Source organism: Lichenostomus cassidix, chromosome 3, assembly GCF_008360975.1.
Source record: "Lichenostomus cassidix isolate B80296 chromosome 3, HeHo_3.0, whole genome shotgun sequence".
NCBI classification, from domain to species: domain Eukaryota; kingdom Metazoa; phylum Chordata; class Aves; order Passeriformes; family Meliphagidae; genus Lichenostomus; species Lichenostomus cassidix.
In genome coordinates, this window is record NC_139483.1 from 51846479 (window position 1) to 51864402 (window position 17924).

The 17924-nt window shown below is 42.2% G+C and overlaps 1 protein-coding gene across 3 annotated transcripts in view; it reads right to left on the reverse strand.

Annotated features, from left to right (window-relative positions):
• Positions 1–2867: 2867 nt before the first annotated feature.
• SYNJ2 (synaptojanin 2) overlaps positions 2868–17924 on the reverse strand; it is a 67522-nt gene continuing 52465 nt past the window's right edge. For all 3 annotated transcript variants that reach the window (XM_085055771.1, XM_085055773.1, XM_085055774.1), the window contains 10 exons: positions 17120–17237; positions 15120–15338; positions 13800–13878; positions 12377–12545; positions 11825–11974; positions 9120–9254; positions 7968–8080; positions 7138–7246; positions 5656–5858; positions 2868–4013 (listed from right to left, as the gene is read on the reverse strand). In XM_085055771.1, coding sequence (XP_084911897.1) covers positions 3240–4013; positions 5656–5858; positions 7138–7246; positions 7968–8080; positions 9120–9254; positions 11825–11974; positions 12377–12545; positions 13800–13878; positions 15120–15338; positions 17120–17237 — 2069 coding nt within the window. In that variant the 3' untranslated portion in view covers positions 2868–3239. The remainder of the gene's footprint in view (positions 4014–5655; positions 5859–7137; positions 7247–7967; positions 8081–9119; positions 9255–11824; positions 11975–12376; positions 12546–13799; positions 13879–15119; positions 15339–17119; positions 17238–17924) is intronic.

Below are 17924 nucleotides of genomic sequence, written 5' to 3' on the forward strand. Positions count from 1 at the left end.
GCTGAGTACTCTGGACCACGTTCATTTCTATAAAGATCTGCATTATTTTTTAGTGATTTGTCTTGTGCTGGAAGAATGTAACATAAATTACTCTTCATCTTGGGTAAGAAGCACAGTACTGGGAGGTGGCTGGTCAGCCATGTTTTGCCAAATGGAACAGTTTTTCAGTTGTACTTTTGAATTTTGCAGCACTGCCTCCTAAAGCATGGACAGACATTAGCTTGAGGGCCAGCAGGTCTGCTGCATAGCATTCATGTCTGCTTCCTGTCAGGAATTTGATGCTCTTGTGCTTCCTGGTGTCACATTAATTGAGAGTAGTGGCTTTCTGTAAATTCTCAGGTCTCTTATTCTGTTAACCCCATCCAGTGGCTCAGCTGCAGGTATGGCAGACAGGTTCTCTGTGAGTTGTCTGAGGAGATGGTGCTTCTTCTATGTTGTGGCATTCAAGAGTCAAATAGTGAGACAGGAAGGGAGGGCTAAAAGGGGTTGGTCAGTCCTCTTGCACTTGTTGTCCAGCACTCTGGTTGGTGTTTCTAGTAGCAACAGCCATCGAGTGTTTAATTGTGTGATTACAGTGCTGTGAACTGGCTTTTGCTGTGATTTGTGCTTCCTGCTGCCAGGCGGAGCAGCTGACTGGAAATGAGAGATTTTCCATCTGGTGAAAATGGCAATTCTGGATGAAAAGGGGAAAGCAAAAACGTTGTTTTGTCAGTGAAAATTCTAACCAATGTTTTGGTTCTCTTTATTTGCTTCAGTGGTAACCCACCTAAAAAAGCTAAAGCAGGCAGTTGCTTTACCAAAGAAAACCACCTAAGAAAACCACCAAAGAAAACCAAACATGAATGCAGCAGAGCAACCAGGGTGCCTGTTGCAATTTGAAGCTGCAATACTGTGGGGTCCTGGGCAAGCTCACATGCAGTCAGTCTCTTGCCAAAGCCTCTCACATTAAATAAGCAGACACTTGTATAACTGTGTTTGGTAAAAATCATTCATACCTGACTTCACAGCTGCCATCAACAATTTTTCATTTGCCAAGTGGTGGGTTCATGACATGAGAAATGTCACAGGATAACCACTCCCTACAATCCATATGTCCCTGAAGACTGACAGCTGTCACTGAGGACATTGATTTCCACTGATAGTGTCCCAGTGAGGACGGGCAGCAGAGCTGAGAACAGAGCTGTGCTGTGGGTGTCCTGTTTGTGGACATCAGGTAACGATGGTTCAGGTTACTTGGCCTCTTTTCACATGGTAGAAGCTGGCTTAATCCCAAATCTGCAGAATCACTGCCTCCTGCAGTCTGAGTTTTCCGTAGTGATTTCCCAAACATGGAGCAAGTCTGGCCCTGTTTTGCTTCCCCTGACCATTGAAACTAGAGCCAGGTCACGAGCAGGTCACAAGCTCCTGCCTCTGAAAAAACACTTGGCTGGGATGTTGGGCACCAGTGTGGAAGGTAATTTATTGAGACAGGAGATTCCTCATACTGTGCTGTAACCTTTTCAGCTGGACTGTCTGTCCCCTTGCTGTGATTTGCTGCGACTGAGCAGTATCTGCTGTCAGTGATAGCATAAACCAGCGAGCTGCCAGGATTCATCCTTCAGTGGGCAGCTTGCCACAGACACAGACATAAGATGGAATGCTAAAGGCCACATCCGTCTCTTATTCAAGGAGAGTAATAAAGCAGATTTTATTTGACTTGTATAAATCCAGTTTAATTGGCTTTCCTGCTAACACTTTCATTAACATGTAAATTAGCTGTCCTAGAGCTGTTAATTATCTTTGCAGAAAATGTTGGATATGGTCATATACCGTACTCTTTCTTTTTTACTGCTAATGTTTTATACTGAGATGTGCCCATAAATATTCACTGTATTTTTTTTTAAGAGGAGGACCAAGAGGCAAAGGCTTTGTGTCATCTTGTAGGGAAATGAGTATCTTGCTTTAGCATTATTCACCAGCCTGCAACCATGTTAAACTGACACTCACACAAGAAGCTTAGCACTGTTTTTTATGGGCTTGGCCTTTGAAGGTTTTGGGGATTTTTTTTAAGTGTCTGGCAAAAGAGAGAGCAGAGGAGGATGACAGGTGCTCAAAGGTAGCATCCTCTCTTACAGGATGTCTTGTGTTCAAAATTTGGCTGTGGCAGAGAAATAGGTAGGCATTGTGAGGAATAAAATGGCTTAATTCCCAGTGTTCAGGAAGCTGAGAACAAGCCAATTATTTTTCCAATGGAAAAAAAACCAAAAAACTTATTAATTTTTTTAATACATCTTACAAGTTTTTTTGAAAATTAGTTTTTTCAGCTTCACCAACTGCTTAAAATGTTCTCCTTCCTTTAATAATAAAAGATCTTGATGATTCTCTTAAGTTACCATGACAAGTTGCAATCTGTTTATGGTTTTTAACTGCCTGGTTTGCACAAATGGCATCCATTGTGTGCAGAGCAAGAAGGACCCACCTCTTTCCTCATCTGCACTGTAGAAATAAAAGACTGACATGGCATTTGCTTATGAAGACACAGAATGGGAACAGGGACACAACTACTCAATTGCTGAACTGCTTTCAGCATAAGTCATCCGTAAGCCAATACCTGTGGCATCAGCTGCTTTCATCTATTCCCCATTTTTCCTCAGGATCTGCACAGATAATGCACAAGCAGCCTGTAACATTTCTTTGCAGTGAAATAGCACGTGGAAAAGTACAGTCACTTTTCAAAGTATGTTGTTGGACATGGGCTTGTTGTGAAAAAAACCAGGGTGAGTTTTGGAAACTTGTAGCAGAGCAATACCAGTGTTACTGCTGCTGTTATCATGGTGTACGTTCCCCTTTTGGATGTTCATTCCAGAATAACTGTGGCAGTCTAACTCTTCGAAGTAAGAATGCTTTATTTCCAAAAACAGAAATGGATTAAAATACACATTTCACAGGAAAATGTTTTTCTTAATGTCTTTTTTTCCATACATCATTACCTGTTCTTGCATATGATTTGTACCTGAAATGAAATAAAACATCTTAAGGTGGATTAATGAAAAGAAATAACTTAGAATAAGGAAGTTTTTAATTGAACTGTAGATAATGTTAGGTTGTATGTGCTCTATATACTTCCCTCCAGGGGCAGTATCTTCAAGCATGAAAATGAAATGTCGCATGGACAGATGATCTGTTTTATTAAATAAAAAAAGAATTTTTATTTTGCATCATAATTATGATTTCTGTAGGAACACTAAGGAGGCAAAATTTTACAACTCTAAATCAGTATTTGTTTTCTTTATGGTATTTTTGTTTTGTTCTAAGACAAGCAGTTTGTTGAACCCTTTTGCCACTGCACTGCTGTCTTCATCATCACTAAATGTAACCCAGTGACTGAAATCTTTCACGTTGGGGTGATTGAAATTTTCTGAAGTGTGTGCTGGAGAAGAAGCTGATGGTGCCTGTGTGGAAAGAGGGAAGGAACAATGCAAGTCCAGGTCCAGAAGATTAGTGTTCTCTGGAAGGGAGCTGGTATCCAAGTGCTGTGGATGCTGGCCTGCTGGTACAGGAGGGCCCTGGAGCTTTGCCATCAGTTCTGCAGCACTTGGAGCCAAGGGCTGAGCTGGGCTGGTCCCTGGGCTGGCAGAGGCTGTAGCACCCGAGCCAGCAGGGCTGTGAGTCTGGGGGCAGAACGCAGGGTTGTTGTTGTTGGAGTTGAACAATGCCCCACTGAAAAGGGGGCTGTCACTGCTCTGGAGGACTTGGAGGTGAAAAGCTGCAGGAGCTGACTTCTTTCTTCGTGGTGGCACCTTTGGGGCAAAGGGAGTGTTCTGAGGAGGCAGTACAATGGCCTCAGCCGTGCTTGCTGACAAAGGCTGCCTTTCACTGCTCCCCCTGCTCTCCTGAGGCTTCCCAGTTCTGGGTTTAGGGACTGGAGTGACCTTGGTTGGATTAAGAATAGCTCCAGCTCCTAGATGGGGCTCTAGCAATCCAAAAGGAGACTGCTCTGTCTGTTGGTCAAATTGCTCTTCTGGTGACGTGGCCTGAGGAGGAAAAGGAAGAAATGTGAGAACAAAAAGGGTACCTTAAACTCTGAGTCAGTACTGGTGCAAGTCTTACTGACGATGTTACTAAGAAAGGCTGACAGTCCTGGAAGAGGAAGAAAAGCAGCACAAGGAGGAGGCTTGACAGCTCAGTTCTCCACTGTACCTGCTGGGCTCTGGGCTCACACATGGTGCCTTGCACCTGTCTTCATTTACAGAGAGCTAGTGGAGGACCAGGACCCTGCAGCCTATTCACTCACAGCCCTTTCTGACCACCTCCCTTTCAGGTTAGGATTTGGCTCTGGGCCAAAATAACAGAGTTCTGAGGAGTTATTTATTTGTTAGCTTAAGCTAACCCAATAAATGCATTAAGGTCTCTGTCCTGTCTCACTGATGCTGGCAACTGCAGATAAAAATAAGCTCTCAAAGTCTGGTCTAGCAGACATCCACAATTTAAAAGTATATAAATAATGAGCCCATCTCAGTCTAGGAGGGAAAGGACTGCTTCAGATTTCTCACACTCAGTGTGATTGAATTAAAGCATTTAAATTCTTTATTACTCTTGAATAGTATTAAAAGATAATGAACAAGTTTTTCATGCAGGCAAAATATTTAGTATGTTATGCTGGACATACCCTGTGCCACTTCTGTTGATGTGCTGTTAGGTTGCCTGCATTTGACTGTGGTAGAGGTGGATTGGGTACACAACTCCCATCTGACCTCCCGCAGATGGAGGAAGGAGTAGAATTGCAAAACAGAGTCAAACTGAAACAGATCTATTCCTGCAGAAGCTCTCACGTAAGTAACACCAAAATAGCACCTCTCAAAATAGCTCCCTCTCAGCACCTTTCAGGAGTGACCAGGGAATGGTGACAACATAAACAAAACAAACTGACCACTCATTGGCATGGACTGTGCTCTCTGACTTGGGTTTTTGGGTGAATCTGCTAAGTAAAGATGGCACAAAGTTCATTATAGAGAAGGGTGAATTCCTTTACCAAAGGAAGATAAGGCAGGAATCCTAACAATTTAGAAGAGAGCCTCCTTAGCAGAGATTCTGTCAAAGGAAGAATATAAAAGGTTATATTTGTCCTTCTCTTGTACTTAAATTGCTTTACAAATAAGATAATCATTTTAGCAGCTCTAGAGGTGAACTATTGTCTCCATCGCAGAGACCTGGCATAGATTAAAACCTGAACACCTACAGCTTTGTATTTTTGAGAATATGAACTCTTGAGTAAACTCCTGAATTCAAACTGAAAGGCTGAATCCCATTACAAGGTGTGCAAGAAAAGCAAGCAAGGACACAGGACACAACTGGTGAAGAAGTTGCCTCAAATCATGACAGAGCAGACCACTCATGGTCAAAAGTAGTCACTGTGATAAAGAACAAATGAGTCTTAAATCCTGACAAGGTTTAGACAAACTGGAAGAAAAGTAAGAGAATGGACTGACAAATAGAAAAGCTGAATATGGCTCTCTTTCTGATCTTTCTTGCATTTTTATGCCTTGGTGACTCTAATACAAAGAATCATTCCAGCACCTGCTGCCATGACAGGACTGCTGACAAATGACAACCAGCACACCCCTCCATCATTCACACTGTGTAATGGAAGCTGTATGCATTTTGCAACTCTCTTACATTTTCCACCTTGACTCCAGTCCTTTGCAGGGGCACTGGCTTCTTCGCAGTTGGAACTTTGGGTGGTGGACGGTGAGGCACAGGTGCTGCTCCTGCCTGTGACCCTTGAAATGATGCTGACTTTGTGATGCTGGGAAGAGCCTCGGGTTTGGAGGAAGTTTGGTTTCTGGTTGGAACAGGCTTTACTGCATCTTCCTGTAGTCCTGAAAAGCAAAACCAAATATTGCATCTTGGCCTGATCAGAATGTAGATTCAAGATAATTTTGTTCACAGTCATGTTTCCCAAAATGTTCATGGCTATAGGGCCAACTCAGGCCAAGAAGGTAGGTGTTTGTTAGAAATAAGCACACTCCTTTGCAATCTTGTAAGAGGCTGTTAGGCAAAAACTTCCCTGTCTGAAATAATTTCATGCCAAACCAGCAGTGCTGCACCACCATTTGGTCAAGTGGAAAAAACACTGGCTTGGGGTTCAGGAGTACTGGGCTCAAGCTCTGAGTCTCCTTTTGCCATTATCTGGAAAATCAAGTTAATGATAGCAAGGGCATCTTGTAGAGTACTTTGGGAAAAACTGTAAATGCCTACTGGTGGTACAGCACAAGTGACTGGAAGTGATGCTGACCAGACTAGTTTTCTTACCCACACCAAGTGAATGTGAGTTTCAAATTCAATGGAGAGTAAATCTGATTTCAAAATGAAATGAACAGCACTAAGGAACAAACACCAAGATGCCTTTATGGTATTTCTAAATAAATGGGATTATTCCAGACTGCATTAGGTCTATGTATAAATGAAAAGAGATGATTTTCTCCTAAACTGAGAGCCTTGCAAACTCAGGTAGCCATTCTCATTCACACAGCATCAGCAGAAAGACTGCATGCAACCCTGAGGGGTACATTCACAGTACCTAAGCTTGTTTTGTGCTCTAACTTGCCCTTGCAAGAAGCTCTCTTCTCCAGGGACTACACAGAGAGCCTAAACACAGAGTAGCCTTTTAGCTTAGCTATTCAAGCTGAAGTAGTGCAAGCTTTTATCTAGGTTACAGCTATACTTGCTGCCCAAATGTGAACAGAATCCACGTTATTTCTCCTAGAGCTGCATTTGCTCTGTAGTTCTGCTTGGAATAGTGAGCATTCAGTAAATAGAGCAGCAAATATCCTTTATGCAACTCTGAGCTAACACAGGCACCATCAGTTTAGTAAAATCCCATATTTATATTTTAATTTTTCTGACTCAATCTGGACATTAACAACCCAAGGTACTCCCAAGTGGCAGGTTCTACTACAAAATATAAAATTTTAAACATCTTGAAAAAATGATTAATATTATCAGAACTGACAGAGAATACCATGTACAATTTTACAAGACTGTGTTCAGGTGAAATTCTGAATAGAAATATGTGCATCTGGGCTATGGTGAGATGAATACTCCTACAGCTTTCTTTATTTAAAGATTTTTAGAAGTCTGTTAGAAAGCTGTGCTCACCTCCTTTGGCCTCCATAAGACATCTAATAGCTTCTTCTGCTTCCTCAGCTGTGGTGGTCTTGATCTGCTTGACATTGTAAGGTTTGCTTATTCCAGTCCGGACTTTAGGCTTTAAAAAAAAAAACAAATAGGAGAACAAGTAATCTTGAGAGAACTGGTTTTTCTTGTACACCTGTAATTTTACAGCTAAGATCAGACACCTGTGAAATTCTATTCATGCCAGGGTCTATTCAGTGATCTATAAATACTAAAGAAAGGGTGGGGAATCTTTTAGCAAATTCTACATCTTTGCTACCAGCTGACAGAAGGCCAATGCCTGAATGTCACAGCTAGTCCCTTAGCTATCCTTGTTCACTGCATTAAGGTTCTCATCCAGCAAGACAGGAGTGGAGGAGCATTTCCACATTCTGGTCTTGGTCTCCTCAGGGGACTGACAGCCTTGCTGGCAGTGGTCAAGACTTCCTGCATTCTGGGCACTAGCATGGCCCACCAACACAGAGGTGAGAAAATAATTAAACCATATGATGATGGTTTTAAAAATTCAAGTTAGCATCTGTCAGAAAGCAGCACCAGTGCTTTGGCCTTGCACTATTCATTCTCTCTCCCCCTCTTTGGCCTTCCTAATTCCTGGCAATTTATTAAAATTTTCCTACTGCCTAACAGGGTGTACAGTTCAGTATTACAGTACAAGAAGTTATCTTAGCAGTTTTAGCTCAGACTTGTGATGGACTTCCTTCCTTGTATGACAGGTGCATCCTGTATGTGATACTCAGTGTAGATGGGAGAGATCAGGACAATGGCAAGTGGCCATGCTGAGCAGCAGGACTCACTGGCTGCTGAGGGGCTCCAGGAAGCAGCTTTGCCGTTGCCAGGATGGAGCAGGTGGAATGGCTTCCTGGAGAGAGGGAACCATCTGAAGGGGACTTTTTGCCTGATGTTCCAGCTGGAAGAGGAATAAAAAAATGGCTTTTTACATTCAACATTTTATCTGCAATGGAGCAAGACCAGTGTGCTTGGAAACTATTTGTGGTAAGTAAAAGATGCCATCACCCTCCCAAAATCTTGAACTCTTTCAGGAAGCAGTTTCCTCGTTAGTCTTTATTTCATTTAATTAATTAGATAGCCTCAGCTGAGCATTAACATTGCATTCTAGGCACCGAAATACAGATACCAGTGTTGGCACTTCTGTGCAACAGACTCAAAAATTAATGGGAATAATCCAAAAGAACTCATTTTCTAGCAGGTGAGCACCACAGAACTTCTAGTTTAAGTCTGGAAAATGTACACAGAAGAGAGGCTTTTGGGCTGCAAGAAAAACATGATTTATAGCTTGCCTAATACAGGAGGCAAAGATGATTATGCTTATCTAGCAATTAGTATTCATCCAGAAGTAACCATAAAAACAGGAGCAGCACGGCTCTGGATGGCACCTTGGGTGGGCAGAGCTTAGGAAAAGAGCATCAGTTCCCCTTTGTGCCACACTGAAAATCATAATCCACTTTGCACGTCTTTCATAAACACAAGAATTGCTTGCAAAGAAGGACAAAAACTGTTCAAAACGAGGACAAAGGTTGACCTTGTCAAAGGTTTTTAAAATTCTAATTACAGTTAATTCAGAAACCAAAAAACTGCAAGAAAACACTCAGTGACTTCAGAAGTCAGCAGGCATAAATACCAGTATCTTTACTGCCACAAAGTGGCTGCTGAACTCGCTAACCTGAGTGGTGAGCTAGTGTGAAACATATGGGCCATTCTATCCTTACACAAGGCTTTTTTTTGGTGGAGTATCTGTCATCCTAAAGACAAACTTCTCCCATTACTAATGGCAGTAACACTCAGGCTGGAACAGGCTGGGAAACAAGTACAAGTACCTTGACAGCCTGACATTTTAGTACAAGGTATTACTTTCTTTATCACCCAGAAATGGCAGACAAAAGCTGCTCGGCTAGGGCCAACACCACATTAAAGAAAGTTAAACTCACCAGGAGGAGGAGGCCTCTGTGGTGGCTGAAGTGGCCGAGGCCTGGTAGGAATGGACAGAGACCTGCTTGGAATCCTGCGTCTGCATTCCCCACTTGCCTCCAGCTCCCGCTTCAAATCGGCCAGGTCTGCATCATCTAGGGACATTTTAGACAGTATCTGTATTAGATACCCACTGGGTGAGATGCACCAAATCTGGGAGATCAGGAGAGAGGCAGCTATGAGTGGCAAGCCTCAGCGAGGTCTCAGAAACGTGACATAGCTCTGTTCACACTGTTCTGCTCTCCCCCAGTGTCTGCCTGCTCCCACTGCAGGAAACATCTACCCTTTTGTCAAATGCTTCTTTGTTTCTCCTTTTCCACCATTTATTAGCTGTTTGCACCAACACAAAGAATGCCTGCATCTGATTCCAGAGTTACTGGGCACCTTGTTAGATTCTGAGATTTTCACAGCCAGACTTGGTGGCAACCTGCTCCCATTCAAACTGTCGTGGCTAGTCATGGTGAATCCCTTGCTTTCCGTCCCCAACACAGGAATTCCATTTGAGGATTAGACACCTTTTCTTGCACAGGAGAACTGTTTTTATACCAGAGAAGAATCTGTCTGAATGGCTCAATCATCACATCTCTGCTTTCCAGCAACATCTCCTAACAGGTACAGCTGCCTCCATCTGCTAGCTCTTGGCTGCACCTTACATTGCTAACTAATTACTCAGTCTTTCATCCCATCTAAGCCTTTCTGACGGCTGGAGAGGGGAGAAGTATGGATTGCTTTATTCTCCTCCATCTGCTATAGTAAGGACTTTCGCCTCAGTCCTCTCACCCTGCCATGGCTGCCCAGCTATGTAGCTCTTGTTCTTAAGGTCTCCAAGATTCATTGGGTTTAGTTTTGTTTTCCTATAGGTTTGGAGAGATGAGGAAGGAATTATGTAGCAGCAGTACTTCAGGCATTTTTAAACAAGCTCTTGTTTTTCAGAAAGCTGTGCTCTGCAGGGAATCACGAGCTGCCTCACAGCTTCCTACTCCCACTCAGCAGCAGATGGCAGCCACAGAGGCAGAGCCTGTGGTCTGTCCAGCCTGCCCTCCCCCTGCTCTCTGCATTTGCAGCACTTCTAAGCTGCAGATATGGGCTCATCCATAGGCTCTAAGGAGTCATGCAGGCACCTGGAGGCACGGTTTGAAGTTCTGGCAGTAAAACTAAACACAACAAAAACTAGCCATCACCACTCAATTCCGTCCCTGAAAGGCTGCTGGCAGGGACATCAGTTTCATGAGGCTGTGCCCTTCCCTGACCTCAGAAACACACATACACACTATTGTGCCTGTCACTGTTTTCCGTCTGTGTCTACCACCAGCTACACAATCATACCTTCAATTAGGAGTTACTCAGGCAGAATTGGAGGCTTATAGAGGAATCTGAAATTGAAGACACTTTAAGATTAATTGAATATATCATATTTTGAGTTGTGTGAGATCATGACCCCACCCTGACCTCCTTCAAACTATATTCCATAACCTCTATTTACTTTGTGATATTTTTTGTGGAGAAGAGTTAGTGTGGGTGACAAGACTCACTGCAATTCTCTGTGGCTTAATGAATCATCACACAGTAGGCCAGAGGTGCTGGGAGGGCAAGGCACCCTATAATACAAAGTGATTGACTTCACAGTATTTAATAATGACTGATTACTCCTTGACTCAGGGATAGGTTTCTGGGTCTGGCCACACTGAATCCAGCCTATGACTCAAGGTGGGCAAGAAAGCCATAAATCACTCTGTTTGGAAAATCTGTCTGTGCAAGTGTATGAATTTCATTTAATCTTTTTGAACTCTGCTTCTGACTCAACCTTTGAAGGTATTAAAGTTTTCACTTTTATGTCAAAAGACAAAGCACTTCTGAGAGTGCAGAATGACAGCTACTGAATCACTTGCTGTCACAATGAGGTGTTTAATACATATCCCAGCCTGTCAATGCTTGGCCACTGAAGCATGTTCTGATCACATCCCATTGTAAGACCATGACTGGCTTGACTAGTTCTTGCTGTGGTTTTTATCAGTATTCTCTCCACAGCTTTATCTTCTTTTTACTGAGTCACTTCACAATAATGTGCAACTGAGCCAGGTAACCAAGAAAAAAGGTAACACATGAAGAACTGAAAGAGTGTGTGTGTATGTATATATATTCTATGAACCTCAGCTCCTTCAGAAATAAATCAAATAGGAACATGGGAGAAACTTCAAGCCTCTGAAGAAATTTGAACACAACAACCTCCCAGCTTACACCTGACTGCTCTGCCACTGCTACTACTCAAAGGACAGTGTTGAGTCCATCACTGAATCAACAGGATTCCTTTGGTTTGATTTTGCTTTGGCCCTCACTAATTAGAAAATAGAATGCAATTTTTTTGTTGTATGTTCTGGTGCCAAACAACATCAAATGGATAAAAAGACTTAATTTCTTCTGGCTAGAAAAGGAAAACAGCATTTTTCAGCTTTCCTGCCTCGCTCTAGGCTAGAGAGAAGGAGAATCTAAGTTTCATTATTTGAATTGCTTTTTGCCTGAGTACCTCAGTTACAGTCACTAACTCAAGGAGAGTTGAGCATGCATAGGTACTACAGGAGAACCTAGAATGAACAGGGAAATACATACAACAGGAGAACAAACAACAAACCTTCAGGTCTTACCTTAAGGAAGGTGGATACTTTACCTTTATACAGGCGGGGGTTTTGTCCAGATCTGTTTGAAAGAGCTATGGATGTGTGGTGTCCAGAGCGCTCAGACATATCTTCTGCTGTGTCTGCTACTAGGTGTGGACACAGAGCATCCTCTAAATAATCATCTTCATCCTCTATATCACCTGGATTAAAATATTAGATAACAAAGAATTGATGAGCAAATTCATTCTCTGTCTCTCTATACTACCTATTAATTCATCTCTACTATCAGTTAATTTAATATATAGGCTGGGCAAGATTCTTGTGTAACCAGCCCATGTGTTTCATGACAGTGCCTCTCTATACAGACAGCTGTACCATACATTGAATTTGCTAACATATAGCATAACACTAAATTGACAGGATGATCTAAGTAACAATCCTCCACAGAGTCAGGCCATGGCCTTAATTACAGTGCTCTTTTTAAGAAGTTAAGATTGGCATTACAAATTCAGGTGCCACTGACACTCATACTCTACCTTCTCTGTGCAACCAAAGTCAGCAAAGCAATTTCTCACTATTTAGCTTAGAAATCTGTTGCTCACCTTCTGACTCATATTCCAAACTTGAGAAGTCAAAATTTTCTTCCAGCAGATGGGAGTTTGCCGTGGGGGACATGGGGACAACGCTGTCCCGTTTTCGAGCAATTTCCTCCTGAAGGCCCTTTAGCCAGTCCTTAGTCTTGGGCTGGATCCTCACTGTTCTGCCTCTAACCTGAGCACAGAAAGAAGTGTTTCCCTTTGCCAAGCACCATCACAAGATAGGAATGCTTGAACAGAATAAGCAAGTGCTGTCAGCCTGTTGTACAACTGCTTCAGAAATTGATGCAACTAAAGCTTCACTTCAGAAGCTAAATGGAAAGGAAACACTCTTCTTACCCCCATAACCAAGTTTTCAGACTGTAACAATATTGTTGAAAGAAAATGAGCTTCACAGCTCAAAAGCACTGCTGCTGCATTTGGGAAGTACTGGAGAAATAAGTGAAACATCAAATATCACCAAAATGACACTGTGATAGCAATATTGGTGTGGGAGAGTGCCATTTTTGAGTCAGTAGCTTTAAAACACACAAGAGTTTTGTACCTGCTGCCACCCGTAAGGAGACTCTAACCAGAAAAATCTCATATATGATGGTTAATGTATAAGGAAAGTATATTTTCAAACAGATTAGGATTTCAGCTGCTTACGTGTGTTGCTCTATGACATTTGGGGTGAAATGCAGACAAACCAGCAGCTTTGACAGGAAAATTAGTTTGTAAAGTTCCCAACCCAGATTCTCAGCACCTGCACACACTGTGTGCATACAATTGTGTTTCAGTCTGTGCTATAAATTGCATCAATGGCAGGAGTCAAATTAAAAGATAAAACTGCAAATATGAAAGAAGAATGAGAGTTAAATCTACTACTTCAGTGCTAAGTTTACAGGGCAGCCCCTCAAAGTTTTGTCAGCATAAAGGAGGGGGCTGATGAATTGTAGAGTATGTGTGTGGGAAGCAAGAGCAGAGGATGGGAAGGTAAATGCCTACTGCAAATGCTGGATTTGCCATAGAAGCCAATGAATCATATTGTTACAGCTTAGCAGAAGGAGGCTATTTGATACAGTGAAGAGAAAGAAAAAATCTCCAAACCACAATCATGAGGGTGCTTTGGCAGCAGTACAAAGTCACACAATGTCAGGATTGTATGGGTTTGTAGCCACAACCATGAACAAGTCCATGTATTCTGCAGTGCTATCAAAGACCAGATCCTAAGTACTGCTTAGGAGGTCCATGAAAAATCAGGGCATCCTGAAACTAAAATACTGCATTAATAGTCTCAGCAGCTGTGAAAGCTAAGGACTTTGTGAGTGCTAACTTTCTTTGAAATAATGTGACTTGATTTAGGTAAAAACTCAAGTACCTCATTCTAAGTAACCACTTTTGAGAAATTTGTTATGAAATTATTATTATAGGTTTGAGAAAATCTTACTTTGACACCATCTATATCCATAACACGAAGAGCTGACTTGCTGTCTGCAAATGTCACCAGCATTTGACCTCCACTGATCCTAGTGAAAAAAGGCAGAGGAGAAAAAGCATTTTACTTCACCATTGAATAAAACCCTTTGAAGGCAAGCATGATAGAAAACTATCATATAGATCTATATCCAAGATACATATGTAGCTCTATGCATTTGGTTTTAGTTGTATTTTTCTTCACAATTCTACTTTCTGAGGAGGAGCAGGTGATCTATGAATCCCAGCTGGGCTCCTCTGCTCTCCCATCCTCCTTGTGTGACCCCAGCACCCTGCCCTTTTCTGGATCGCCCCAAGAACAGCAGGACAAACATCTCAGTAGCTGTTGACAGGATATCCAGTCCAATATCCACACTCCCTCTGGACTAACTTCCACGGCTCTGCATATCCTTCACCTCAGAGGACATGTGATGTTCCCAAGACTAGTATTCCACCAATATCTAAAGCAACTAAAACCAAAATAAATCAAGAACTATCCACCAAAACATGTTCTTTTCTTGCTCCTTTTCTTCACAAGCAAGGTGGTGCTGCTGTTCCTGCAAGGCTGCTTTTGAACCCTCAGCTTATATCAGTACTTCATAAAAGTACACAACAAGTCATCGGCTTTCTCCACTAATAAATTAATCGAATAAACATGAACAAGTTTTTGGTACTGTTTCCCAGAGGTCAACTGTTAGGTCTTTTGCCTGTATTTCTCAAAATAGACATCTCACAGCTGTGCTGGAGCCCTGTAGAGAATCAATGAGAATGAAATTAAGCTACTCTGCCAGAAGGTATCACACTCACCCTCTCCAGCCCAGCAGGTGATAGCTCTGCGAGAAGCTGTACTGTTAACAAACAAGCAAAATGACCCCCAACAGAAAGGAGAGCCAGCCAGGAAATCCTGCCAAGTGTGAAAGAGGGTGGAAGAGAGCTGACCTCCCCAGAGGAAGTGAAGCAGGGCCCGAGGATCCACCAGAAGCAGCAATGCATAGAAGTGAGGCCTGAATCTAAAGGTGATGATTTACATCAAAGTCTCTGCTTTATGGTGCTGTACTGAATAAAATTCTCTTCCACTCAGCCAAGAGACCTGATAGATTATTTCTTTAAAAGGTTGTCGAGAGGTGTAAGGCTTTCAAAACACTTGTATTCAATTTCTAATGAAGAATTCAATGTGCAGTAAAAGAATTCTCCATACTACCTTCCAATGCAAAGTTAACTCTGCCAGGACAAAAGGGATCTTCTAGTTTGTGTTTTTTCATAAAAGCCATGCCATTCCAGATCCCAAACTCACCTGACCAAAACAACAGTGCCATAATCCTCAAACATCTGCATAAGCTCTGTACGCAAGTCCTCAGGAAATTCATTTTTCTCTTCAGGTGTTGGTGATAGCAGATTCACCACTACTGTGGCATCCAGGGGTCCCTGGAAAGATGACACTTCCTGGAAAACACTGTCACGGGCAGCTTCATTAACTTCCTGAACTTCCACTTCTACAATAGCCAACACTGGCCTACAAGAAACAAAGGAAAAATGTTTATTTAAAAATAATAAATGCTTATAGAAAATTAAAATCTAAGACAAGAAGCAGGACAGGTAAGCTTCATTTTTTGTGCAGTGGCCAAGATCATGCCTTGAGCACTAATTATTATATTTCTCAGTCCTGCATTAGCTGAATGTAAGAGTGAGGACATACCATAAAGGAATTTAAATAACAACTGTATGCAGCACTTACAGCAAACCTACAGACCAAAAACACTGGGATACTTCACTCATTATCAAATAGCTGTGGCCCCAAGCATCTATAAATCAGGATGGAAATATATTATTTTCTGTTAGACAAGGCTACATGTCTTCTTCCAAAAAGGACAAGGTACTCTAAGTGTATAATGTTGCCGTGTAGCAAATATGTGCCAATCCATTACATTACAAACAGCCAACACTGAAAACTTGCTTCTTGAGCCATTTCTTACAAAATACTTCTCTGTGTGCCAGATCTGAATAAAACAGAGAGCTGTCTGAAAGAGTAGAACTCATCTCAGTGGATGCAATCCTCATTCTCAGACTTCCACCTGCACCTACACACAGAGCAATGACTGGGATGGCTGCTCTTACTACTGTGTCAAATTTGCTGCCTTCTACCTGCAATAGACCTGGCTCTTGAATACACATTACCAGAATATATGAGAGCAACAACAGCAGGGCTAGGAAGAGATAATAGAGGGGGAAAATGTATAGGAAGCATGAACTATTTCCATAAGCATTGTGAATCATAATGCATTTCCATATGTCACAAAGATACAGCTATGCCCTTTTTCTAGCACAAACCTTGGGAAAGCAAACCTGCTGACTGTAATTAAAAAGCAGTTTTGGACTCAAGTTTGCTGAAATAGAAAACCTTGTTTAACAGCCATGTTTCACAGATTGCATCCTCAGGGTCCTATATAATGAGAGCAGCAGCTCCACTGTGCTTTGCAGAACACAGCAATGTCAGAGCCTTGACACGGAGAAATTGATTGCAAGAGGCATGTTCTTCCATTGCTAGAGGAATACAGAACAGTCCTGGCGTGCAAAAGCACCACCAGAAGCACAGAGAGCTACTGGGGGTCACTGAGTGCTGCTAGGAGGAGCAATATTGTAGCATTTCCACAGGGCAGGCAAGGGGTGAGACAAATATTCTGAATGTAAGGGAGCTTTCAAAGTGTCCCTTTTTATTTATTACAGAATTTGTTCCTCAGAAGTGAAGCAGAGAACAAGTTTATCATAGAAAGGTCATTCATATCCCTAGAGAGAAGTTACTGATATAGACCAATCAGAAGCACTGGTCTTGGACTTTCCTTCCTTCTTTCTCTCATCTCCATTTTTAGAGGAGACACAGAAGCCCCACACTTGACTAAGGCCAAACTTGGCCCTGTGTGGCCTGGCTCACACCTCTTCAGGCCACACAGTCCCAACCTCCTCTCCCACAGCAAGCTGACTGGAAATCCATCAGAGCAGCTTCTTTAGGTATCAGAGCTTTTCCAAAACCCAGCAACAGAAAGCTTGTTTTCTACACCTGTTGCAACTTATCCAATCCTCGCTGAGATCACAGTGCAGGAAAAATTAATACATGACTGTAGATACTCTCTATCTGGTATAAAACCCACCATGAGGGGAAAAAACCCATCAAGCAGAGAGTGAACACAGAGTAAGGGTGTAATTCCTGTTATAATCAGACTTGGTCCCTCACTCTGAAGGTGTAATTCAACATGATGCATTTTAACCTGGCAGTCCTCTCTCTGATTGTTTGTTTACCTGTGGTCAGACGCTTGCAGCTCTGCTCTCCCATAGTACATCAAGGCTCCAGGGGTCCAGGTGTGCCTGACTTTAGTATCAGCACTCAAATCACTGTCCAGAAGATTGATCTCTCCAGCTAGGCAGCACAAAATGTGATTTAAAAGTCACTCAAAGCTAGTTTTATTAACAGCTAAACATTATTGTAGTAGGATGCTCTTCACAGATGCTAGTAGTGGGAGGTGGGGTCTTGTATGTATATCATTCAAAGACGAGCTTATATCCTCTAAGATTTACAAATTAGGGAGTAGAAAGAAAAAATAGAGAAAGGACTGGCAGTGTAACCAAGACAGCTGATCAGTAGAATAAGACACCAAATGGTTGACCTGAATGTCACCCAATTAATTACCTGTATGACCTGGGTTGATAGAGTCATATTAGTGTTTTACCTCCTACCCCATTACTGAGCAAAGAAACAGACACTGTACTTGGAAATTATTTTGCAAATCAGAATATTAGACAGGGAGAATTAGACGTTCTCTGGCAGCACACTAAGAATTCTTTGCAAGGCTGGGAATGTACAAGTCAGTTATGGACCCATGTGAGCCAGCTGTGGGAGGCCTACAAGCTCTAAAGAAAGGAATCTGTCTTAACTCTTGCAGACCAGCTAGTTAGATCCTGTGTGCTGTATGTACCCTGACTACTAAAGCTCCCCAGGGGCAAGCCTTGCCATGGAAAATAAGGAATATGTATTGGAAATGCTGAAGGGTGTTCTTTCTCCCAAAATGAAAACAGTCAGCATAAGAGGGCTGTTTTAACTTCCTTA